The 27,001-nt window shown below is 45.6% G+C and overlaps 1 protein-coding gene across 9 annotated transcripts in view; it reads left to right on the forward strand.

Annotated features, from left to right (window-relative positions):
• The window catches only part of HIC2 (HIC ZBTB transcriptional repressor 2), a 105,227-nt gene that overhangs the window by 65,914 nt on the left and 12,312 nt on the right, over nt 1-27,001 (forward strand). For 5 of the 9 annotated variants that reach the window (XM_019539073.1, XM_019539075.1, XM_019539077.1 and 2 more), the window contains 2 exons: nt 13,879-14,022; nt 21,345-24,115. The exons of 1 other annotated variant lie outside the window; for it this stretch is intronic. In XM_019539073.1, the coding sequence (XP_019394618.1) occupies nt 21,381-23,093 (1,713 nt within the window). In that variant the 5' untranslated portion in view covers nt 13,879-14,022; nt 21,345-21,380 and the 3' untranslated portion in view covers nt 23,094-24,115. Of the gene's footprint in view, nt 1-13,878; nt 14,023-21,344; nt 24,116-27,001 lie in introns of those variants that run through there. 3 more of the 9 variants (XM_019539074.1, XM_019539076.1, XR_002101908.1) reach the window with 2 other exon arrangements.

The raw sequence follows: 27,001 nt of genomic DNA on the forward strand, positions 1-27,001 counted from the left end.
TTTTCCATAGTCAGAAAACCTGTGAAAACTCAGAGCTTGCATTTTCTGAAGGTGCCTAGAGTCTAACAAGGTTGAGAACAGCAGCTCTATGCACAGTGCAGTACCATGTGGAGACGTGGCTCTGACTGCAGAAAGCAAAGCTAGTGTCTGGCCCTACCTGGACCTAACATCCATATCCTGTTGTTCAGTGGGTGTAATTAACTGACAAGCTCTGGCCTTTCTGCTTGCCACCACATTGTGCTTCATAGCTACAGATATTCGTAATAGGGACAGGTCAAGGTCAGAAGCTGCCTTACCCTGGCATCCCACAGACTGGTGTGATTAAGGCATGGCAATTTTTTCTGAAGGGAGTGATGTTCTAGCATCATATCTGGGTGTCTTTGACTTTCCAGTCTGAATGAGCAGGTACCTGTTTACAGCTGGTTTGATTACAGACTGCTTTTGGCACCCCTCTGATCATAGCTGCATCTTCTGTTTGTAGAACTGCAGCAAGATGCCTGGCTTGCCCCTGTAGCCCAGTGGGGTAGGGGTCTACCCTCTATGGCTTCCTTAACCCTGCCTTCTCCTAATGGTGGGGTCAGCTCCCTCTTATGTTTTCCTTCCATAGGGAGTCCCTCTAAAAAGTTAATTGACTTGAGTACAAGTCTGTGTTTTCCTTTCTTTAACCCACCCTACCAAAGGCCCTGCTGAATTGCTCACAAACGCTGGCACCTATGAGGAAAGGGTTATAAATCGCTAATTTAAAGGTTGCAACAGGATAATTAAGTAACCAGTTTGATGTCAATGGCTTAATAGGCTTTAGTAGACCCTTTGAACTTAAAGGAGCACTAAAAAGTAAACTGTAAATACCTTCAAGGAAAGCAATGCCATGTGTGAATGTGCCGTTCCTTGTTTGCAGTAAAGTCTGCTTAACTTCCCTGGAAGCCAGTGGCTCATTTGACAGCAAGTGCAGTTTAAAAAATGTTCCTTTTGGGAAGGCTCCACAGCATTCCCCAGGTCTTCTGGAGTATGGAAGTACAGGCATGAACCTGCCCTCCCTGCTTCAGGAAATTAAATGGGAATGTCCATCTCGGTGCTAATGAGTTTCTTCAGGATTGAAGAAGTTATCTCAAGAGGGAGGCAGCCCGTGGAGTCCCCCTGAATTTTCCTGGGGTGGTATTTGCATTTCATGTTCTGGGGAAGACCAGGCAAAAATACTGCTTCTCTGGAGTTATTGGTCTTCATCTCAAAAGGTCTTTTTGTGCCCTGTGCTGCTGATGCAAGGTGCGGTGGCCCTGGAGTGAATTCCAGCATCAGCTGCGTCTCGGAGCCACGTGGGAGAACCTCTGAACTCCCCAAACTGCTGCACTGTCACAGCACTTCAAGAAAGGAGGCCAACAGACACCCTTAGCAAGTACCCGAAGGGGAAGACGATGATTAAGTTAAATAAGGTGCATCTTCTGTGGTTGAATCTTGATATGTCAACAGACGGCCTGCAGTGGGGTGGCAGGATGCATTCAGGAGCAAAGGGAGGTAGGAAGACCCCAGGCTGCGCCTAGTGGGCGGGTGGCACAGCTACTCTGTGCCCATGCTGTTCAGTGCCCTTTTAACAGCTACTCTTCTGTTCTGTCAAGCTCCCCATCCCACATACACCACATAGCACTGAAGCCCCCCCCACCTTGGTCAACTCTCCATTTCTTCACCATCATTTCCTCTCTTTCCTCCTTTCATCAGCGTTACAAAAGAGAGGGATTGTAGACCCAAACTGCATGAAAGAGCGCAAGTTCCTTCCATGAGAAGAAGAATTGGTGGGTACTTGAGGTGCAGGACTGGAGCTCGGGGAAATGAGATTTTATGTCAGTCTCTGTCACGATATCCCAGTGCAACTTTCAGGGATATAGCTTGTAGCCATGTTGGTCTAAAAAGAAGAGGCAGACAAAACTCTGGGGCTAGAGGTGACACGTTTTATTAGACCAACAAAATGGCAGCCAAAAAAAATTCTTTCTTTGCAAGCTTTTGGGTCCAAACACCCTTTGTCAGGCAGAGGAGAGTTCAAAGATTGTCAAAGCTCTCCTCTCAGGTAGACGTTTCTTTTGTACTGGGGAGAACTTCGACAGTCCTTGAACTCTCCAGTGCAACTTTCAGCACATCACTGCTTCTTGTGGCTTGTTTTCCTGAGCTGTGAAGCAAAGGCAGCGTACTTGGGCTCCCTTACCTATGGGGCACCATTCATGTCTGGGGCCTGGGATGGCAGCTCATGCAGTAGTTCTGTTATGTCCTATCATTTTCCAATACAGATCAACTGCCTGACATTCAGGCCTGTAGTCTCATGGCTCCAGAGGGCTCATGCTTAATGTACTCCAAGACTGACCTTTCCTCTGTTTCTGTCATTTAAAAGAGGAGGTAATATAACACTTGACCTTTCTGCCCCTCTTTTTGGTGACTGCGGACCCTGGTAGAACTGGTGTTTCCTGCTTGCTGTACTTGGATGAACAATGCCAAAGAGAATTTCACATTTAATTCGGGCTTGAGACCTTGTCAGAGCAGAGTTGGAACAGAGTTTGCCTGGATGTGGCTGTTAATGCTTCACTTTTATGAGCACTGAACTAGATCACAAAAAGGGGGAACCACCCCCCAAAAAACAAAAACAAAAAACTGCATACCCTGTGGAAAGGCAAGGGAGATGCATGCACATGTACAAATTATGTTGCTTGCAGCATCAGCTACTGTGCTGTCCCTCCAAGAAACACCGGTACACCTTAGTATGCAGGCTTTGATATTGCAGCATCTGACTGGGAAACGCTGTGAATACTTGATCTTAATCCCTCACTCCCACATGCTGACTTGTATCCAAGGGGAACTTTTGTGACTATTCTAATTATCTCAATGTAATTATAATGATTTATTTTTTTTCTGAACTGTTTCTTATCAGGCACAGTGTTTGCCAGGTCTTTTATGCTGGATTCTTCAGATTCAGCCTCTCCAACGCGAGTCAGAATGTGTAGGCACAGCAGGGGGACCAAACCCTGCGTCTTGAAGGGGTTTGGATTTTGTGGAGCTTTTCTTTTAACATATTTCGTTTTTCCATTCACATTATTTTTGGGTGAATCCTATCACTGAGTTCTTCCATAATTTTCCTTTTTTTTTTTAATGGGAAGACAAATTTCTCCACTCTCTAGGAAAATTAATTTTAAAAAGGAAGAGAATCAGCATCCTCTCCTTTGGCTTTGAGCTGATCCATGAAGGCTGCCTAAGGATTCAGGTTTGAATTCCTGTAATGCTTAATTCTTGCAAGCTATTTCTGCCTCCTGTGGCTGAGTGCTGGCAAGATCACCTGATAGCCTGGGGTGTTTGCCCATGTAAAAAGCTTATCTTTCATGAGATGGAAAGCATCAGGAGAATGCCAGCCCCCTTTGGCATTGTCTTGTGATTGCAGAGCTAGAAGGAAGCCTACTTTGTGTGGATTTAGACCCAGAAATCTGAGTATCTCTAAATATCCTGGCACCGAATTGCTGGGGTTTCAAATTAAGTTTTGTTTCTTAGCAGCAAATGGTTCCAAATGTAACATTAACATCCAAATTGGGATTTCCTTCTCCCCAAAGTTTGGGTGTGTTTCTGGTTTGGGCCCATGTCTTTCCTTTATTATTCAAGTTTTCTGTTAAAAAATGGGAATAAGATACAAAAATATATCTGATATGTATAAAAGCCCTACTGGTATGAGACTGTCAGGAGCACCTCTGAGACTAAAACATGAAAATCCAACGGAAAGACTTATATTCTTCCAAATCATAAAGCTGTCTTCATTTTCACACAGGCAAGGATTCTTAGGGTGATACCTTTCATTGGATCAGCTATGGAGCTGGAATAGAGTTAGACAAGCTTTCCAGTGCAGGACATTCTTCCTCAGCAGTTCCACCATTTTGTTACTAAATATGTGTTTTTTACAACACTAGAGCTTTTTTGGGAGGTGAGGGTTGGGGAAGGCGACCATCAAATGTTGTCCATGGTCCGTTGTTGGCTCTGACATCAGGAGCAGAAGCAACTGGTAAACCTTCTCCTAGCACTGTGCAGACTTCTGTGGCTGCCCATGGTGGTGGTGGTGGTACATGGAGAACAAGCTAAAGAAATTAGAGCCATATTGAATTCTTCCTTTTAGAAATACCAGGAATATAGCGGGGAGGAAGGAAGCCTATTTGCTAGGCACAGTACAATCATTAGGGAGTTTGCAGTGACACAGAAAATTAAAAATGCTAACCGTAGACCGGCAGCTGAAGATAAGGAAATGAAAACAAATGTAGGCTGGTGTTTGTTTCATGTTTTCAGATGTGTTCATTTAATTGCTTCCCATTTGAAGTTCAAGTCCTTTCCCAACATGTCAAAACCAACTTCTTCCAAAGATGCAGGAGCTGTGCCAAAACACCTTGTCCATTTGTAAACAAACGTGTGTATTAGGAGTATTGCAACTTGAGCCAGTTTTTCTGATGTGCAGCTGGGAAGTATTCAATCAGGTTGATGAAAAATTAGAATGACCATCATTTTAAAATGCCCGCTTTGGATTTCTCCCTTGTGTAAGATGAGGAGGGGCCATGTATTATGTACCTTGGAACAGCTCTCATTGACCCTGTTGGGAAAGCCTTAGTATTCAAGGAGTATGTTTGAAAGAACTGTGTGAAATAAGTACTCTAGGATTCCGGTTTATGCTCATACTTGTTGTCTAAAGTCTACAGGAGTAGTATATTAGCATTACAGCAGTCAGAAATGGAGATGTTCATCACCTTTTGCAACAGTTATAGGATTGACATACCCTCTCCCCCACACCGAAAGGATATGGTCTATATGTTGCTGCTATCCCAATTATTAAAAATGGCTGACCTTGGTTTGTGCCGTGTATTTAAAAAAGGATTCTTTCAATGCCTCTGCCCGGGCCTAGTGAACTGGCTGTCTTGTTGCCCCTGGCACATGCCCAACCGAAGTTGAAAGACATGGAGCACTATTTAACTGGCTACACCAGGGAGGGAGGATACCAGTGGTATCAAATCAAATCAGTTACCCAAGGGTTAAACAAAACTGGTGTCCTCCCTAGTATAGCCAGCTCTCTGTGCTTTAGTTTCTCTGTGCGTGTCAGACAAGATAGCCAATGAATGTGCATGGTGGTATACTGATCTTAAGAAGCATCTCGCCCATGTTGGTGTGGTTTGTATGAGACTGAATGCTCTTTAGCCAAGGGTCTACAATTTGAAGGTAGTTGAATAGTGGCTGCAGGTGTCTAAGAGGGCACAGTGCCAGGAGTGAAGTTTTAGCCCGAAGACTTTCTTACTAGGGTCACTCCTGCCTCCCTTTGGGAGCCTGGGGGTAATGCTGTATCAAAATTTTGGCTCAGGTGGAAATGGCAAAGCTGCATCAAAATTTTTCCTCTGAGATGCAGCATTGGTGTTTAAGGCTGTTGTTGATGGAACTTTTTGTCTCTGCTGCTCTCTCCAGGCCAGATTTGGGTCCATCCTTGTATGACTGTTGACCTGCTGGGATCAAGTACTTCTCTACATTCATGGAACTGAAGTTTCAGGCCATCTGGCTGAACCCTTTTAAAGTGGGAAGGGGCTCTGTAGGAAGTGATCTAATGGTCTTTTAAATAGACGTTTAGTTTTTTAACTTCTGCTGCAGTTTTTAAAAATGCCTCCGTGAGTGAATTCTTATTGGAGTGTCTAGGAAACCTGCCAGTCAAGCTTAAGGCTTGAAAGTGGTTTTACATCCTGCATGTTCTCAGCATTTTCCTTGGCACAAAGACTTGGTCCACATGCACTTCTTATTAGATTCAGCATTGTCACAACTTTACTCCTCGTGGTTGCTCTTCCAGTACCTGCTGGTCCTTCCCAGGTTACCCTCTATAAATAGCATTTTATTTTCCCTTCTCCCCACGTGAGAGAGTGGTAAAGCAGCTTGAAGGACTGCAGAGATTAATTCTGCTATGCTCTTCAAAACTTCTTTCATGGGCAAAGGAATAGACAGTTCAAGTTGGAGTTTGCACAAGTGGTAACTGAAGAAAAATGGCTTTTGAATTATTTAATGTGCCTTAAATAGCTAGGGTTATTAACAAAATACCTACAGATGATCATGGGAATTGTGATTCTGCTAATTGCCCAGAGCCTTCAGGTTGATTGTTTTGGAACCCAGAGAAGATGCTTTAAACCAGCCAAACAAAATGATCATGAAAACTTACCAAGTCCAGGCACAAAATAGGCCTGCCTTAATTGAAAAATTGCTGGCCCTATGTCTTGCTTGCCTTTCCAGGAAAAGAAAAAGAATAGCTCCCCTGAGGCAATTGGGATTTTGCAGGGTTGCTTTTGGAGCTCTTTTGGGCAATGCTTGAATCTCAGCAGCATTTGATCTCACTCTCAGAACATGCAGAAGTGAAAAGTTTAAACACCTAGGAAGTCGGGCCCCTAAAAGACAACCCGAGCGTCCGCCCTTGCTGTGCTGTAGACTCTGGTTCTGCAGTCTCAAGGTCAGGTTCTCATGTGGTGTAAATGAAGAATTTGGTTTTCCAGATTCTGTGAAGCAACTGGCAAGTGGTATGTTCAGAGACCTGGTGCTCGGCATGGAGCAAATGCCTAGACAGACACAAATGCTCGGTAAATGAATCATTAGTGGTGCACAGGTGCATGCTGGCAAATTAGACTGTATTAGGTTGAGGAAAAAGGGATCTCCCACAGTCTTTTAATCACCCTCATCACAATCATCTCCCTGTTAAAACATTAATTTCTATAGTGTAAATACAAGCAGATGTCCAGCAGAGGAAATTTTCCAGATCATCTTTAAAATAAAAACGGAGCTGCTTGTTAGAATAAGCCAGCTCAGCACATCGTTTACAGCAGTACGGCTGAGAGCACAGACCAGAGGGAGCAATAGTACAGCCAGCATGTCAGCACCTCAGGGATGATGACTTACTATCACTTATACGGTGCTCTCTGTAAACTTAGATGATGCTCATCAGCAGGGATCCTGGTTTTCTCTGATTAAACAAAAAAAATCCCAAGTATCGAATTAAAAAAGTGACCCAAAATCCACATTTTTCCATGATCAAAATGAAATACCACTATGCATATATCCATATATTAGTGGTGTTTCATTTTAATCAGAGAAAAATGTGGATTTTAGGTTACTTTTTTAAATCTGAAAATTAGTGATTTCCCCCCCATTTATTTATTTGTTTGTTTATTTATTTATTTTTTATCAGAGAAAACTAAGTTCCCTGCTCATCGCGGAGTAAGATGTGTTCCTTGCTCTGAGGATCCTTTAATTTTGTGGGCTGTTAGGAAAAGGTCAGAGTTACACGTGTACTTATAAATGATTTTATTAGTGCTGGTTCTTACTTGTGACTCTGAAAAGATGCCTTTTTGTATTCAGGGACTTTGCTTTGGCCATCCCAGTTTGGATGTTTTGAGTTGTGTTTTTAAAACAACAGTTTTAAGACCCTTGCCCAGTGTTATTTTGTGTTGACCACCACAGCTATTTCCTGCTGGTACTTTAGCGGGTGACTTCTGATGCAACAAGCAGATCTTTATAAATAGAAGCAGATAGAAGCTGGATAAAATAAACAGTGGTGCAGCAATTTTAACACATTGTAAGTGGTATTAGTTTACTACAGTATTGTGTTGTCTCCTGGCAGTGTTTCATATAAGAGACACTGAGTGGATTCACTAGAATTGATGCTTGGGGAGGACAGTTCTGTGCATGCATATATACTGCTCCACAAAAGATGCCAGTGAGATCTTGCCTTGAGAAGCATGCAGCGTAAAGATACAGTAAGTGCAAACGCAACCTAATTCAAGATTGCTAAACTTTTGGGTAGTGGACCCTAATGCAAAGTAAAATTTTGGCAATGCATTCCTTACGTTTTCTAGGAATACAAAACATATTGGTGATGAAGGTGTGTATTTATTTTTTGTTTTGAGAGACTGTGGGAGGATACTCAACCTTGTGATGTACTGCTGTGTAGGGACTGCGGGACTGAGACTTTTCTTGCTTCAAATGATACTAAAGTTTTCTGTACCGCATGACCTCACTCGTTGCTTTTCATTATCCCTGCTGATGTTGCAGTCCACCTGGTGAGAGAACCTGAGGTGTTCCATGGTTCATGCCTGTGTCTTATGTACCACTGCACTGGTTTTGGACAGTGTTGCATATTAATAGTGGCCAGAGCATTGCTTGGAAGTATATGTAGAATGGCCTCCTTGAAGCACTGGCATTCAAGAAAGTCTAAAGTCCTAGATGAACATGGGGGACACAATGAGCAGTCAGGGACACATGAGCAGTTTCTAGAGTTCCAGGAGATAACAGGAAGCAGCGGTGGGTCTGGGGACAAGAGCAGCATTATGAAGACTTTCCAAAAGTGAGTAAAAACTTACTATGGAGCGAAAGAGAAAACAAGTGTGTGAAGCATGATCTTGTTTGAGGATCAGTCTACACATTTGCACACAAATGTCACCTCACTCTTCCAATTTTCTTTTGATTTCACCCCCTTGGGTGAGAGATGAGTATTTTCTTGTCACCTCTTGGTGTTAATCTTGCAACCACAATTTTTTTTTTTTTTTTTAAACCTAAATCTGACATTTCCTTTCTGAATGGCTCTCTGGCATCCTCCTCTTGTTTCTGTCATCCTGACCGTGGCTGACACTTTGATGACTGTTGCAAATGGCCATTTAAGGAGAATTTGGAGGGGTGGAGGGCAGAGCATCAGGAGAAGAATGCCAGAGCTACAGCAAATGCTTAGTTTTGGGTGCAGCCAGGACCATATCCTTCAAAAGCAGTTGGTTTGAAAGATACTGTGGACAAGAACCTTGTAGGAAGAAGCTGAAGACAATTCTTTCTTTCACTTTCCAAGGCAAAGGCTACAGTTGTCCACTTGGAAGTTGGAGTGCCTTAGAGCTGTTGAAAGCTACTGGGAGCTGAGTATGTGGCCAGTGGTTGGCACAGACTCTTGCATGTGTGTAGCACACATGATATTTGGAAAGAACGTTCTAATTAACATCAGCAGCAAAGGCATCATATTCATATTTTGCTATGGAGATACAGAGCGGAAAAACATACAGCTACTGATGAGGTAGTACAATGACTTTTAGGTCAAAGGAAAAATGATAGAAGTGACATAGCAAAATGCTGTTTCTTTCTATGACAAGAACTTCTGCATTCTCCAGTATTTATGATGTAGTAGTGAATAATGTCTTCTGTCCAAGTTTTTACCATGAAGCCAGGTTCCCTAATGATCCTATTGCTGCCTCAGTACAGAATTGTAACGCAGTCCCTGTACTGGTGTTATGTTCCCCTGCTTGCAGTTACAGCTGGGTGGACCACTCCCTTCTGACACCACCAGAAACGTTGCTGAACCCAGGGGCTTCTAGGAAGGAAACAAACAGGATCCTTAGGAGAACCTTTTTCCAAATCCTGCCCTATTCTCCTAGTCCTCTGAGCCCTTGTTGACTCTTTTTTAGACATGTAGTGAATGCTTCATGAGAGTTTTCACCAATGTAAGTGATAGAGTAGATGAGATTGCTGAGATAGGGTTATGAAGTTTGTCAGGGTACACAGCCTGGAAAACTCTGAAGAATAAGATAGGGCGTTCGTACCTACCCACTGTAGGACAGGGATACAAAACAACCTTCCTTTTCATCTCTTGACAATTAAATAGCATGCAGCCAGGTTGGCTAAAAATCTCTTAGAGCACCTCTCTTGGCATAGTGATAGCGTTTGCCCCTTTCCTGCATCTGACTACCTGTTCGTTTCCTGTCACTGCAGGAGGTACATGCATATGTGCGATTGGCTGTGAGATGTAACTTTAAACTAGAACAGCCGAGCATTCAGAGCCGTTTTGCTTGCAATAACTGCTTGCAGATTGGGTAAGACTTAATACTGAGCAAGGACCGTTAATCTTTGTATGATTTGGGAAATGCACCTGTACTGGTTCATATTCCTAATCAGACTGTATCTCTGACTTCATCTGCAGCCCTGTTTCCATCTGCCTCCCTTTAAAAGGGTGCTTGGATTCACTGCTGCCCATTGTCTTGAATTCTATGGAAATTGCTGTGTTTTCCTTCGGCATTTGTTGAAAAGGGCAGATGGTGTGGGGAGGGGCTTGGGGCTGGATTGCTGGTGTCAAAGAATGTAGCTTTCTTGGTTGAAAGTTCATGGCAGCAGAGCCCAGTCACTGATTTGTGTGATCCAGCAGCGGTTGGGCAGGCCGGCTGCTCCTGCTGCTGCTGGTGCTGCACTCGCTGGCCTCCGTATCCGATGCTATTCTTGCCGCTTTCCGTACCTAAGAGGATTATTCGAGGGGAAACGTGTGTTTGTCTCAAGATTTTGGATTTCAGCTTTAGCCTTTTAAGCTGAGGAGGTGTTGCGCTTATTCTTGTAGCTCTGAGATACCAGCGTAGCATATTGAAACTATATGCCCACCAGTGGGCAAAAAGTCTCCTGGACTTCTCTGCCTCTTGTAGGCCACTGGTCCAGGTAAGCACAGAGCTCCTATACACCGTCCACACCAGTGTTTTCCATCTTTTTTTATGAGGACCCATTTGTAAACATTGATGGCCAGTCCTGACCCAGTGCCCCTCACTCCCAAGTCACTACCGCTCATCCCCAGGCCCCCGATGTGTGGGGCATGGGGAGCCCCAAATAGCCCTTCCCAGGCAGGAACTCTGCCCACCTGCAAGGGAAAAGCCCTGTTTCCCACATTTTTCTCCTTTTATAGGAGAATCCATTTTTAAAGTTTGATCCATTTTTTTTAAGTTTGCTTGTGACCCTTTTATGTATTCTTGTGACCCACTTTTGGGTCACCACCCTCAGGTTGAGAAACATTGCCCTACACCCAGGTGAACCATGGCATGGAGCTGGTGGGGTTGGTGAGGACAGTTTTGATTAGTTCACTTGATCTGTGCAACAGCCCCAATCTGGTGCCACACCCTAGGTTCAGAAGCCTTTCCTCTCTCCAAGCCATGCATTAGCCCTTAAAAAAATCCTAATAGGGAACTCTGTTTTATCCTCAAGTGCAAATCCTTTATCTAGGTATCCTGGATCCACAGCTCATTACCTTTCAAAAGCTAGATGAATTTTGCATGCCAAAGAGACCCAGCAGGTGGGTGTGTCAGGTGTGGCCCATGGTGAGCCCTGCTTCTGGGTGTAGTGGTCTCAAATGAATGGGCTTGTTCAGTCCCTTGCCGTAGGCTGCAAGAACACCTGGTATCTGTGGCAGTGATTTTTGGTTTCACCATACTACTGTGTCCCAAGGGTTGTCCATGCCCTGCAGATACTGGTAAGGTCTCGCCACCACTTGATTGCAGCCCTGCCGTTCGGAGAACCCTTCCCCAGCATCCTTATTTTCCCACTGAAAGGGTTTGGAAAGTGAAAAGATCAATTATGTGGGCAGCAGAACCCAAGGTGTCCAGTATAAGAGTTGTACAGCGGCAAGAAGGGAACCTGGTAGGAGACCTGGCTTTAGTGGGAAGTGGGTGCTGTGTCAGTGGGCAAGTCCTTTGTGGAAGCAGTTTTGAATTGTCTGTATTGCCTGCTTTTTCCTTGTACAACAGAAACCATGGGGAAGAGCTACTCCTTTCCCAGCGGCTAGGAGCTAATTGCTGTAATCTGTGTGTAAATTGGCATTGGAGTTGCTGCCTCTGAGTCTAGAAATAGTTTCACGCACCCTTTGATACCCCTTGCAACCTGGGTGCTGCCAGATGTTTCACGGAGTTAAGACGCTGGCATATGTAGACAGTATGATGTGCAAGACCCACCGCCTGGATCTTAGTTTATTAGGGAGAGAGACAGAGGGGCTCCAGCTCACTCAGGCTTGAACCCTTGTGCCTAAACTAGCAGTCTGGTTTGGCCTGTTCAAGCTGACAGTGATCTGTTTAAACCGGCTGAAGGAAATGCTGTTCTTGGCTCAGCTGAGATGGGGTCAGTAAGAAAGCACATGCTTAAATTTCACCTCTTTATTTTATTTACAAGATTTAAATCTTTAGCCTACAGCAGTCAAAACAGGCCAGCCTCAATACAAAAGGCCTATTAGTTCAGCCTGGAAGGGATTCAGTTACTAAACTGTGAAAATCCAGGTGGGGAGTGGTTCTGCTCACTCTCTGTTTTTTGGGCTTGAACCCAGCAGCTAGCAGATGCCCAGGCACCCTGAAGAACCGTTCCTCTGCAGTTCTGTCTCATCGTCGAGAAGGAAGTGCAGAGCTGCAGGTTCACTGTCCTCATTTATTATCAATTCCCTTTAAAGGTGTTTTGCCTTTTTGGGGTGGGTAGTGGGGTGAGGGGAGGATGAAATGGTGACTGGGATCCCACTCTTTTAAACTTAGCTTGAAAGTGTTCAGAAGATCTTTACCTCTCTTGCCAGATGAACACACACAGGGCAGGCAAAAGGGACTAGAGTTATGCAAATGTTTTGCTTGGTAAGGAGGGAACAGAACCGCATTGTCCCCAGTTCTTGTGATGCTATGCAGTTGTGGGGGTTTTATTTCCTCTTGAACAGGCTACGCAGCTTGCAGGTTCTCCTTTTGCTGAGAAGATGGTGAAATATCAACCAACCCCTTGAACTATGCACTGGACATAGCTTGTGGGTGTGGGCCCAAAGACAAATGCCCTGTGGGCAGTTTCAAACCATCCTGTTTCCCTGAGTTTTACCTTGTCCTCCTTCACACGCCACGCTGGATCATTGGTCGGGGCCACGGGTGCCCAGGGACAGTTGGGGAGCCAGGGGGGGAGGGGATGCTACAAGAGAGTTCAGCCCACGATGGCTGGTGGGGAGGGAAGAGCGCTTTGCCACAACCTTGCCTTGTACCCCAGGCTCCTCACTGTATAATTGTGTTGATCTGACAGTGACTGATCATTTTCACAGCATCAGAAGTGCCTTGTGGGCTCCCCTCCAGTTGGAAGCAAACCCTTTTTTTGTTCTAATTCCTTACATGATTTCACAAGGAGCAGCAATCTTTTTTCCAAACAGTCCTCGAAAGGGACCTGTATTTAACATCTCATCTGCAGGATTATCCTCCTCAGTAATCCTTCCTTAGTTGATTATGGTGATTCCCAAGGGAGGAGGCTGCATGTTGAAGGGGAGATGCTAGGTTTGACAAGCCTGGAGCATCTGTGTAACATTGGCTTAAGATGAGGAGAGAGCAGACTTTTTCTGTGGGGCAGGGCCGGGTGGAATTGCATGTTTAATACACAGCACTGTTTGGTGTCATAATGCTTGTGCCACACTAATTCACCACGGATCTACTTAAGGGTCCGCCACCGAGGAACGGGGAGAGTCCTGAGGAGCCAGTACAGCTGCATTACAACTGGCTTTCCCAAACCCCCACCTGGAATAGTAAAATTCTCACCCCCAGCCCTCCCCCGCCCATACATGTATGTAACCCACAGGAAACGGGGCTGGCTTAAGGCCATGGCATCTCTATGGTAGAAGGATTTCAGGGGGAAGATGGGAGGGAGGCTGTGGTATCTTTTAATAGGGCCATGCACAAAGGTTTGTGCAGAAGGTGGGACTCTGAAGGCTGCAGCATGAAGCTTTTCCCCACGTAGAAGCACTGCCCTTCCCAGCAGTCGTTAATTGCTAGTTCTCTGCCCGTGGGCAGCACGAAGCTGGGCACAGGATTCTGGAGGGGGGTTTTGTTCCCGTCTGACGCTCTGGCCCGTGCCTGCAGATTTCTTGGATTGCTGTCAAAGGAGACTGCCAGGGAAGATGGCCCAGGAGGTTTACAAGGGGTTCCCCAGGACTTTTGGCTGCCCCTGCTCCGGGCGGCTCAGCAGCCTGAGGGGGGTTATCCCTAGAAGCAGTTCCCTTTTGAATTAGGCAGCCGTTTAAAATGTACGTTTCAATTTTGATGGCAGTTTTTTAATTGCATTTAACAGCGTCCCTGCTGGTTCTTCATTCAGCATCTGTGCAGCCACGTTCTATTGATGGCCTGTTGTGATTTCAATGGAACATCATGGGATGTACCTGGCACGTCGGGCAGCACTGGATGGAGGTGCCTTTAGCCCAATGTACCTGGCATGGTAAGCGGCAACAAAGTGGTTAACCTGCATTCTAATGCTCATAGTCTCAAGATGTAGCAAGGTGCCCCTGCTTTGCTGCAGCCTTGCCTTAGTTGGGATTCCGTTTGCTCCCATGGTGTTATCTGCACGTACTTGCCTTAGAGCAAAGCTGTGAAGAATGCAGGGCTCCCTTGAATTTTTCTCCTCTCCTGCGCAATCTGCCATGCATCAGAGAAGGGAGTGGCTATATTGGGCTCTATTTAGTGTCATTTGGGTAGGGGGCAGGAGGAAACCTTGGATGGCTTTGATTTTTCTTACCCCTTCTCCCCTTTCAAGGGTGAGAGGCCAGGTACCCCCTCACTTGTGAGCACGTTTTGCCCAAACACTGAATGTCTAGAAACTGCAGCCAAAAATGGCAACGTGGGGCCTACTGGGGTCAAGAGCCAGTTGCACCCAACTCTGCAGTGGTTCTCCGGCATTGCTTTTGTGAGTAAAGATGCTTTCCTTGGTGAGGGACAGTTTTGCCTGGCACTAATTGCAACTTGGCAGACCAGTCACAGACCACTTGTTCCCCCACAGCTGACCTTACTGATCTGAGGAGGTATGGCAGTCCTCCCTTCTCTCCCTGCCCACCCCCCTCCTCCCTGCAGTGCATGCCACTTCCCTCCTGCTTTGCCCACCTCTGCTACTCTGCAGCTTGCACGGCTGGTCTGCAAGATTATGAGATGTGCGAGAGTCTCCATGTGTGGAAAAAAGGGTACAGCATCCAGTGCTGTTTGACCCCCTCCGTCTGGAGTGGGTTGATACTTCCCTGCCCCTCACACACACCTTCTCTCCTTCCCCCACCTGCTCTTTCTCTCTCTCTCTCAGAAGAGAGAATAGGAAAAATATTACCTGGTGCTCCTGATTCCAGCCCCACTTGACCTGTGTTCAGGGAGCTGGGGGACAGTCCCTGATAACAGTGATCACTAGAGCTAGTATTGCCACTCTTGACCTTGTGGAGTGTGCTTGGTTACCCTCCTTGGGGCTTTGTGGAGCATCACTGGTCTGTAAGAGCCCACATTGCCCACAGCACAGCCCAAACGCAAATGGAAAATAACCATGTTAACAGTGTTCCTGCAATGCAAATAGCCTCTCTGCACCAAGGAAAAGTGTGAAATGAGTTGCAGAACAGTGGTGATGCCCTTGCAAGGCTCTTTTTACACAAGATGCTTTAGGAAGTGGTAGGTATTCTCAGCCTCTGATACAGAAAGGAAGACCGAGGCTCGGGGAGGTGAAATGATTTACCCTTGGACTTTGAAGGGGTTCAGTGGTAGTTGGGAGACCGGGCACATTTTTCTGTCTGTTGGGGCTAGAGGAGCCCAAGAAAATTTGTTGGGGGGGGAGAAGGCAGTAGGATTGTAGAAAAGTAGGGCTGGAAGGGATCTCACAAAGTCATCTCGTCCAGTCCCCTGCTCAAGGCAGGATCAGTCCAGCTAAGTGTCTGTCCAGCCTGTTCTTCAAAATTTCCCGGGATGGAGATTCCACAACTTCTCTAGGTAGCCTGTTCCAGTGTTTGACCACCGTCAGTCAGGAAGTTCCTCCTATTCTCTAACCTCTGCTACAGCTCGAGACCATTGAAGGGAAGATTCTTCCCGTTCAGAGAAGAAAAATCCTGTTCACATTCACTGCTGTGCAGTGTGGCAGCTGGGGAGAATAAGTGCCTACGCAAGCAAAGTACAGTACCACCTTTTCCTTTTGTTTATTAAAATACTTGCGGTTATAGCAGCTGCTTTGATGCGTGGTTTCCAATCCCCGTTAGATTTGATCTGTCTGAGAGTGGCTGCCTATTCTGTCTCTCAGTGCCCAACCTTCTTCCCACCCAGGAGCTCTCTAAATGAAATGAGGGATTCCTTAGACCTGCCTTTTGATGGATTTTTCTTTGCAACGATGTTAGATTTTAAAATATACACAGTGTTTGAAAACACACCAGTCTAAAACTCAGCAGCAAGTTCAAATAGTGTCTCCTGCCAGAGGTTGCAGAGATGACACGCTACAGTCTCATTTGCAGTTACTTTTCGGGAGAGACTTAATTATCCGTGAGGTTTTTAAATAATCCTGAACATGTAATGGGCTTTTTGACTTCATCCTGTTCAGTATTTTTTTTTTTTCTTTTGTTCCTGCCCTTATGTATTCTGACAGTCTAATTTTAACCAATTTCCTTTCTGGAGTCCTGATGGCAAAACTGAAGGAGGATTAAGTTTCTTCTCAGGCAGCCGAGCTCTTAGAACATGTGTTGTGTTCTGCACAGTCTTCATGCCCCTCATGCATTGATTACCAGCTCTCTGTCATTTGGTTCCTTTGCTTGTGAAGACCCTCCCAGCTCCTAAGGAGTGTAGCTTTATTTTATGTGGAATAGCCTCTTGGAAGTGTGACACTTATGCTCTCTGAATTTTACCTCACTGTCCAAGGGCAGACACTTGTCTGTGGGAGCATTACAGGCATTTTACTCCATTTTATTTCTGTCCCTTATTGCACATGACAAGCTTGTGGAGGTCCCCAGCTCTGGAAATGGTGTGAGCCAAAGGTTGCTGCTGCTGCAGGGTCAGTGACTAGGTGAGAAGACTGGAAAAGGAGCCTTTCCAGTTATTCCTAATACAACACTAGTTGCACACCTTGGCTCCTGTTGGTGCTGGGTAAAGTGCAAGTTCTTTTTCGGGAGGTTCTTTAGACGTAGCGCTTGAAGATCCACTCTCCTTGCAAAGACATGAATGAGTACGCAAAGATTTGGCTGTAAAGTCATGTTCCCCATTGCTTTTATTGGGAAAAACCCATACTCCTAATTGCATCCAAACTGATACCTGCTGTTTGGGAGCAATCTGGGGACTACTGGTGATCTCTCCTTTCTCAGAAGTTGTAGGACAATTCCTGCACCCATCTCATGAGCAAGACGGTTTGTTCTTGTCTCATAGTACATCCCTGACAAGTAGATGTTTGGAGTTAATGTCTGAATAAATATCTTCAGTGGATTTATGAAGATGTGTTCAGCACTGCACAAGCCAGGTCAGGGCTGCTAGGTTTTGCTGGCACAGCTGTGTCAGTCAGAGGTGAGATCCACTGATGTATCTGTGCTAGCAAAGCCCTACATGCAGATGCAGTTATAACAGCAACAACACAGCTCTGCTGTTGTCACGTGCTGGTGCAGTTCTACCAGCAAAGGGCTTCTGTGCATAGTCCTGGCCAAGTATTGCCTTGCTCTTTTGGAGTTTGCTATGCCATTGCTGTTGCTGTGCCAGTGCCTGGAATTGAAAAGTGACCACTCGTTTTGAACCTACAACCCTGTAACTAAGAACACATTTGTTTCCCATTGCTCCTACATAAAAGTACCACATGGAAGTAACTGCCTAGAATCCCTGATGCTGACGGGAATCCTGATGCTTTGAGATCTCTGAGGTACCGAAGTAGAAATCACTAAACAGCCTATACCACGTTGTCTTCTCACCTAAAGATGACAGCAAGGTTGAAGGTTGCATTTTCTTTTACAGCAGGGGCGGGCAAGTATTGCGGGCAGAGGGCCACTTACTGAGTTTTCGCAAGCCATTGAGGGCTGTGTACCAGGCAGCCAGGCACAGCTACATATTAATTTTCTAAATTTTTTAGGGGCCCCACGGGCCAGATAGAATAGCTTGGCGGGCCGCATTTTGCCCACCCCTACTTTATAGTCTTCAGGGAGGATCTTGAAGCTAACAGAGCTGAAATCCTGATTCTTCCACCCCCATATTACAGACAGGTGCACGTAGAGCTGTTTTTTTTTGTGCTGCAGTAAAAAAAATGGGTAACCCAGGCACTTTGAGAGGATCTTGCACAGCCACTTCCTTAACTTATTTGGACAGAAGCAAAACCAAGTATCTTTCCCATGGCCCTGGTTTCTCTGCAGTACCTGGTATCAGACAAGCGCCTGCAATTCATGCATGTCACAGTGGATGCGTGCTGCCTGGCTTTCAGATTGCTCTTTCTAAATGACACACTGGAAAAGAAGCGGGTTTCAGCTCACTGATCTATATTCTTTATTAGCCTGGATAGGTGAGAGGCTTTTGCCCCTCCTTTCCTACAGCTCTCATTTATAGAATAGCTTAGACTTCTTAGCAGGGAGTGGGGGTATGCTATATTCAAGCAGGGCAACCATCATGTTTGTAGAACCGTGTGACTAGCTGAGCACTTTGCTCTTCTTGAGCAATGAGTACTTATAGATAGGTGCTATTTGGCTATGTTGTAAGTAATGTTTCTCCCCTTCTCTATGCACATATCTCAGTGACCCAGCAGCAAGTCATTTTACTGGGCTGGCTAGATAAACATGGGTATCTGGTGCCTGTGTGCTGGTGTCTCTTCCCCTTAATCGGCAGTTCCGGAAACTAGCTATTAAAACCAGACAAGCTTCATGTGTGCTGTGACTTTCCAGTATGACTAATTCCAGTCCACATTGTGAAAGGGCTTGTCGGTGTCACAGTAGAGATCCTGGTCCCTTCAGGTTTTTGTGATGCTGGCACGAATTTCTCTGACATCCACTGCACATGGGGGTGGAGGAAGATGAAGAAAAGACATGATGAGTACTTGGTGCAGGCTTGTATTGTATTCCTTGTCTGACATCTTTTCTAACAAATATCCAGCCCTAGAAACAGTGTTAACCCGCGTGGTAGAGGCCAGATTCACCAATATACTCTGGTTCTTTTGTGTTATTGAAAAAGCAGAGAACAATGGAGTGTACCCATTTAACTATGCCATAGGTCCAAATAAAAAGAATTTGCCCAGAAAGTTTTACCAAAGGCCTCACAGTTGGCAGATCAACCTGCTAACCAGAGGTAGAATGATTGTTTGACAAAACTGCTTAGTGCCGCAGGAGCGCTGGAGCAATCTGCCAGCAGACTCGAGGAGAAATAGTCGTGTGGCTTATGACTGGCAGGTTTTCCTCACAATCATAAGGACTAGAAACTTTGTTCATTGAAAACGTACATGGTGCAGAAATTAATGGTGTAGGACCACCACCCTTGCTAGGGAAATCTTACCATTCATCGCTGGTTTGTAGAAGAGTGGATTTTTCAAGCCTTGGTATTGACTACATCATTTAGTATTTTTTTTTTTCCCTGAGTACACAAGGCTTGACCCAGAGGAATAATAATTCAGATCTAATGCCTCATCATTTGAAAGCTGATGGGACTCAGTGTAGTAATGGGAAGCTCAAGCAGTAAAAACATTAACTGTTAACTAGCTTACTGAGCTTAAAAGAGAAAATTAACCTCTTCACTGCTACCAGAGTGTTACTGTGCTCTAGATCTATTTCCTAGGAGAAATCCCTTTGAATAATACAACAAACCACGTACATCCATTGGACCCAGAGTGGGAGAGAAAAACAGCAGGCAGTAGTGTGAACGAGGCCTAGTGAAAGCAAACTGGGGAGAAATTCTCTTTGCAGTTCTGGATTGCATGGGATGAAGAATGTGTCCGAGTTCTATGCTGGAGCAGTCAGTACATGAGCAAGGTCTGAAGGTGCCAACTCTTCTCTTCCCCCTTTTACTTCCATCAAAACTTCAGTGGCAGATCTGCACTCAGTTCCTGGACAATTTTAACTGTGTGTTTGAAACTGGTATAGTTAAATAGTCATTTAACTTTTAAATGATTCTGGTGTGGACCAGTTGCACCATTGTAAAAGTGGTTATTGTTAAAATTTCCTATTATAAATTTGCAGGGAATATATCACTGTGATACAAAGCACCTAACACAACTATAATTGAGTCCACATGAGGTTTGCTTTGATTTTAACAATATTGGGATGAAGCCATTTCATTAACCAACATCATTTTGTACTTATTTTTATTGTGTGTACCATAAGCCCAAGTAACAGAGGTGATAAAAAGAATGACCAGCCTGGCAGATCTGTCCAAAAGAACCACTGTGGGGTTTTATGGCCTCCAGACATCCAGCTCAATTCTTTCTTCCTTTGCATCTCACTTACAACCAGTTTTGGAGGCCAGTTCTTTTGCTGAAGTCCACTGATTGAGTTTCAGTATAATCAGAGCTGTTGAAAACACTAGTGGTTTTATTCGTAATTTAAAAGTGAATTGGAACCAATTCTTGAGTCTGACCAGAGGGAGAGAATGGTAGATATTTTGCAGACTAACTGCGGACTAGTGTGTCGTGGTATGTGTTGGGTACTGCTGAACTTCAGTAACCGTTTTGTTTAATAAGAAGAATGTCAAATTTTTGGCTGAAGAAGACATACCTGTACTACTATGTATGTCAGCAGAGTGGGTTTGTTTCCTGAGGCCTAGGGGTGGATTTTGAGAGTGTGAAACCAGATAACATAGTATGAAAAACACTTGAGATGTGAATACATAGGGTCCCTAACCTATTGTGGGCATCACAGTGTCCGGGAAATCCACAAATGTAACACAGTCTCATGCTGTGCCTGCCAGGCATTTCTAATGATGCTTGGAAAATCACTAGATCTCTTGACAGTTCACACTCATGAGTATCTATCTATGTGCAATCTATCCATATAGATGGAGTTGATATACATCTCTCTCATGTTGTCATCTGTTAGGGGTATGTCCTGTGAAAGGATGCAACAGCATGAAATGAGGCACTTGATATTATTATTTATTTTTAATTATTATTATTAGTTTAAACAAAACCCTAAAATATGTCCGTGTTTCATTTTCTTTGCTTTATTTTTGAAACAAGGAAACTACTTCAAGATGAGCTCTTTAAAGAACTGATAACAATACTTAGGCCTTCATTGTCCAAGAGCATGGGACGAAGAATGTGTCCGAGTTCCTAGTTAGGGAGCCTGGTCTTTTCCTTGTTGACCTCAGTGATCAGGATGTAAACTTGAACAGGAGCCAATTTTCAAACCTGACACTTTATTTTATTTTGTTAAGGGTATAAAGTTTCTCCCTTTCATGCCTCAATGCAACTAAATTGCATTTTAGATGGAATTAAGCCCTGCGAATAATGCTTTTACCCCAGAGCAGTTTTGTTTTGTAAGATTAAGAGTTCAAAAAGAACCTACGTGTTACGGCAGTGATGCTGCTGTTACTTGAATGCTTTTAGCTGTCAAGCCTCAAGCTAGCCAGGGCTTCCCTTCTTTGGCTCCTTGAGGCAGGGTCTTTCAGCATGTTGGGGCTTTGGCCTTGGTTTCTGTAAAGACTCCTGAGGATTTTGCATGCAAAATGTTCTTCTGTCTCCCCTTTTCAGGAGCCCAGTTTTCAGGTCTGGAATGCCTAAGTCAGTGTCAAACAAAAATGCTAAATATAGGTGGGTCCAAGCAGAAACAGTGGGCTCACAGTACCCGTTCTTCTGTCTTGCAGGTGGTAAAGCGAAGGTGAAAGGAAGAGAAGGTGGAGATGGAACTGCCAAATCATGCCAAACAACTGCTACTGCAGCTGAATCAGCAACGAGCCAAAGGTTTCCTCTGTGACGTGATCATAGTGGTAGAAAATGCCCTGTTTCGTGCCCACAAGAACATCCTGGCAGCCAGCAGCATGTACTTCAAATCCCTCGTCCTGCATGACAACCTAATTAACCTAGACACGGACATGGTGAACCCCACCGTGTTCCGACAGATCTTGGACTTTATTTATACTGGGAAGCTCTTAACGACTGACCAGCCCGGTGAACAGAACTTTAATGCTCTCCTCACCGCAGCAAGCTACCTCCAACTGCACGACCTGGCAGCTCTCTGCAGAAAGAAGCTGAAGCGGAACGGGAAATCTTTCGCTGGCAGGGCCGGCGGCCTCGGTGTTGGGAGACCTGCCAGGAGCCAGAGACTTTCCACGGCATCGGTCATCCAAACTCGTTATTCAGGGTCGACTGAGGGGATGAAGGGCTCGCACTCAAAGGAGCTGTCAAAGGGAAAGGTCTCTGACGATGAGGTCTTCATTAGCAGCTCCAACCAAGAAAACTCTCACTCCTTAAGCAGAGGAGCCAGCAAGAATGGTAGCGGCAGCAGTGGCAGTGCAAATGGGAGCACCGGCGACCAGGAGCTAGGCCTCGATCTGTCCAAAAAAAGCCCGTCGCTACCTGCCACAGCCTCCCAGGATGACATGCAGCACAGCGAAAGCCAGCATGGCTCTCCCCAATCTGCCTCAGCCCCCGCAGCCAACAGTGCCTCATCATTCGACGAGTCTGCAGTCGGAGTCCCCCAGAGCACAGCAGACAGCAGCGAACCCATAGACATGGATGTGGGCGAGGAGAGCCACTCCTTGTCAGAGAGTGGCCAGCGCAAGAGCCTCAGGCACTCGGCTCGCAAGAAGGAGTGGATCAAGAGAGACAACACCTTCGACCGCAAGGATGGGGGCAAAGACCGAGAGGAGGGGGACGGGCTGCCCAATGGCATCCTGATGGGTCCCTTGTCCAAGTCAGCAGAGCGGAGCCTGGGTGGTGCCTACGGCCCAGAGCTACCGTTCCAGTGTAAAGAGGAGGTGGAGAACGGCAAGGAGAACAGCGATGACAGCTGCCAGAGCGAGAGCGAGAGCGGTGGGCACACGAGTGCCAACTACATCTACCGGCAGGAAGGGTTTGAGCCGGTTGCCTATGGTGACAACCTGTATGTCTGCATCCCCTGTGGAAAGGGCTTCCCCAGCTCTGAGCAGCTCAACGCCCATGTGGAGACGCACACCGAGGAAGACCTTTACATCAAGGAGGAAGGCACGTACGGCGGCAAGGAGGAGGCTGAGGATTTGTCCAACCCCAACCAGCCCTACGGCGCGGAGTCCCGACCTTTTAAGTGTTCGGTGTGTGAGAAGAGCTACAAGGATCCAGCCACTCTGCGACAGCATGAGAAGACTCACTGGCTGACGCGGCCCTTCCCTTGCAACATCTGCGGCAAAATGTTCACGCAGCGGGGCACCATGACACGACACATGCGCAGCCACTTAGGGCTCAAGCCCTTTGCTTGTGAGGAATGCGGGATGCGCTTTACCCGGCAGTACCGACTGACAGAGCATATGCGTGTCCACTCAGGAGAAAAACCCTACGAATGTCAACTGTGTGGTGGGAAGTTCACCCAGCAGCGCAATCTGATCAGCCACCTGCGAATGCATACCTCTCCCACATAAGCCAAAGACTCCACAAATGAGCTTCGAGCCCATCCGCAGTGATTTACCTTTCTGTAGACTTGCTGCTTAAAAAGGGCAACTCCCCTCCTCTGTTCAGTCACGGGCGGCCTCAATAAACGTAGCTTTAATATTTTTTAAAAAAGAAACGAGGTCCACAGCAGAGCTGATGCTACTTGCAGAGCAGCCCTCCCCCCGTCCTCTTTTCCTGAATGTCAGTGGTCTGGTAAGAAATGCCTCTTATTTGGTGGGTGTTGCTCTGTTGACTCCAGCCAGGTAAGAGAAGAGGGGTCTCCTCCTCCTTGGATGGAGAGAGATTTCATCACCCAGAGAGACGTCAGATCGGTGCTGATGAAACAGGCTCTCCCAGCCCTCTCTTTGCACTTCTGCAGTGCTTCACAGCCCTTAAACCCAGTGTTATTTCTTGCCCAGACAAGGGCTGCCAGTGGAAACTGTCATCCACTGGCTACCATCTCTTTTCCTTTTCTGTGACCGTTTTGTTAATAACCAGGCTCAATAAGGGCATTTCTTGCCACTGAAAGAAATAAACGTGTAGTCTTTGTTGTAGCCCAAGTGGCTACAAACCCATGTAGCATTTGCCTCTGGTACAACCTGTGCAGAAGCTGTGGCTGTGGACTGACTGTAACAGGGTTGGCGGCCCCTTTACATTCTGTGGGAAGCCATGATGGTGGTGGGAGCTGTCGTCCTATCCTGTGGGCTAGCGATGGCAAAAGCAGCCTACCTAGGTGTGTGCCAAGTCGAGTGTCTCAGTTAAGGAGATGGCAACACTTCCTGTTTCTTTTTGGGTTCAATCCTTAACCTTGGCACGCTCAACCACATGCCATCCCCTGTCCCCGTCCCTCCCCAAGCATACACCTCTTCAGCCTTACCCATGACTGAACAGGGATTTGGATGGCCCTGGGAATTTCTTTCAGTGAGCAGGGGGTCGTCTTTACTTTTCTAGTAGTTTCGTATGAATATTCTTTGCTTAGAGGTACTTGTTTTATTAAAGGAAAAACCATTGTAACGTTTATGTGAATGTTTGAACTGGAAGGTCTGAGGTTAACTCGGGGGGTGGGGTGGGGAGGGGGTTTGATGTAGGCTGGACTTGCTACAAGTTCCTTAGGTACTTTTTTATTATTTTTTTTTTTATTTTATTTTTTGTGCGTGTGTATGTTTTTAGCTTTCCTCCCTCACTAAAGAGCGAGTCTGTATGGACAGGCCCGTTACCTTTGCTACCTCTTGAATTCATGAGAACAATAAGATGGTTAGTGAAAGATTAGGCTTTTTTTTTTCCTCTTATTGTAAGTAAATGTATAAAGTAGATGCTAAATTAAAGTTAAGGGATTTTTACCACCCCGTCCTTCCATCAAAAGTCAGCTAGGAAAATGTAAAAGCAGAGCTCGGCCAAAGACAAAGAAAAGTATTAAGCCAGAGGCCCCACTGAATGCTTAGGATGGCTCTCACGCCATGTTTCCGGGTTTTCTGTAGTCGCTTTTAGATTTAAAAAAAAAAAAAAAAAAAAAGGAAACTTCTTAAAGCTTTTGGGCCCTTTCCGGCTTTGTTCATTGAATCTGGATGCTATGGGGAAAAAAAAGTCCCCTCCACTCCCCCACCACATCTGGGTCAATGTGTAAACACCTGGCAGGACAGAGGGTGAGGGTGGAGCAGGCTATAACTTACTAGAATCCAGAGTGCAATAAGGTAAGGGAAAGGGGGAGGGGGAAAAATCCCAAACCAAAGTGTTTCATATCCTCCCTTTTAGCAAAAGTAACACACACACACAAAAAGACAGAAAAATGAAGAAAAAAAAAATTAAGGAACAAAATGTTCATGCAACATCTGCATAAAACATCACAGCCAACAGCTGCTATTGGTTTAGGAGAGAAGACAGAGAGCTTAGCCCACCGATTCTTGGCCCCTTGACTTTGTTGGCATGACCTTGTGGAAAGCTATGGCTTATTTTATTTCAAGCCTCCTGTGACTGTGGTGGTAAAAATTGACAGCCAGTAGAATCATCCCTTCTGAATTGAGTACGGTTTACAATTGTGTTTGTTTTATTTTTATTTTTTCGCTCAGAACCATTGTCCTCTCTATCTGTGGGGTTTGCCAAACCCTTCGTCTGTATTTGCAACACCACAATGCACGTTTTCAGATTTGCCAAAACCCCAGGGCCTCTTAATGTAAAGGGTGGGGGTGGGGGAGGGGAAAAAGCAAACTTTTTTTTTTTTTAAGTTTAGACCAAAAAAAGAAAAAAAAAAAGTAAAAAAATGTTTAAAAAAGCGAGCATGTTCAACTAAAACAAAGAAATATAAGCTTCATTTCCTATAGGGTTTTTTCTGTTAAGGTAGACTAGTCCATAGGAAGTCTTTTGGGTCATTTGAATGAACTGAGGAAACTGGAATCCAGGCTCCATGCAATACAAACCAAACCATGCTGAGCCTTGGCCTGGTGTCATGTTACAGGGAACACGCGTGCCCCCATCCTGGCTGCTTGCCTACCCAGCCACCCTCCCCTCCTCACACCACCCGGTGGTACTAGTGCCATTGTCTTTTTTAGCTCTTGGACTCTCACTTGAGTGTCATGGGGCACCCATGGGGAGAAAGGATCCTTTTTTTTGTTGTTGTGCTGAGATGCGCCCTTTCTAAGTGTCTTTAGCATTTCCACGTTAAAAATGCATTGAATTCTTCTCCCCGCTCGCCCTTGCCAACCCCCCGCCCCCTGAAAACGTCCCTCAAAACAGCCTTCAGGGAGGGCAGCAAAGCCTCTGCCCCCCCACCGTTTCCTCAGAGAAGGCTTTCACAGGGCCAAGGACACCAGTGCAAGATTCACTCCTAGGTATTTTATCCTGCCTTCCATGACTTCCCTCCCGCCAAAGGTCCTAAAGCTGAGTCCCCCGCTGACGTAGGCTGCAGCCGGAGTGGCGTTTCCTCTTGCCACTGGCTCTTGAAGCCCCTGAGCCCAGAGTTTCACAAGGATTTTTAGCTCTTTTTGTTCAGGGGCATGCGGCTGTTGACGGGGCTCCAAGTCTTGGGGCTTTTGGGTTTCTTTGTTTTATTTTTGCAGTTTTTTTCTTTTCTTTTCCTGTTTCACTTCGTGGTGCTACAGTGAATGTCTCCATTCCATGCTGCGGTTCGCTGAGGGGCCTCTGCCGCACCTTCCCACCCCGCAGCCGCAGCCGGGACTGGCGATGGCCGGGCTCCACGTTGCCAGACCAAAACGGCAGGCCAGGCAGGAGCGCGTGCAGCATCCTCCCTCCATTAACTAGCTCAAGCTGTGACTGACTGAGCCAAGACATGGAGCAGCCCCTAGGTGCAGGGAGCCCTAAGAGCTAGGCCCTGTTCGAGGGCCAGTAACTTGCTCCCCCTTGTTTGACAAGGTTCCCGATGAGGGTGCTTGTGTCTGGTTTTTTGCCCCCCTGCCCTCGATTTTACTTCTGAAGCCTTGAGAAACATTTTGAAGTTTCAGGACTCAATGCTATATAATTTTTAAAGGAACCTCATTATCGTTTCCCTCCTGGCCCCCCCTCAGCACTTAAACAATACGACATAAAGTCTGTGTACAGCGAGAGTATTGTACAAAAGGAAATTTTGTTTTTCTTTTTTTCCGGTAGCTGCGTAGAGTTGTGTTCCATAGACTGAGTATAAACATTTTCCAAATTGTGACAGTAATAATGAATAACGAATAATACTCAAAACTTCAGGGACTGTTCAAGGCCTGCTTTGGGCCTAGACACTCAACTGCATTTGTACGACATAGTATTGTATCAAACATTTTTCTGTATTTTAATGAGAAAGCAAAACACTAGTTTCATATTTAAGATTTTAAGAGTTTTAGGGTTGGGGGGAGGGAGTTACATTTTTTGATTTCTTATTTTTATTTTATTTTTATTTTAAGTTTAATTTTTTTTT

This window comes from Crocodylus porosus, unplaced genomic scaffold (assembly GCF_001723895.1).
Source record: "Crocodylus porosus isolate Cpor-Errol unplaced genomic scaffold, CroPor_comp1, whole genome shotgun sequence".
NCBI classification, from domain to species: domain Eukaryota; kingdom Metazoa; phylum Chordata; order Crocodylia; family Crocodylidae; genus Crocodylus; species Crocodylus porosus.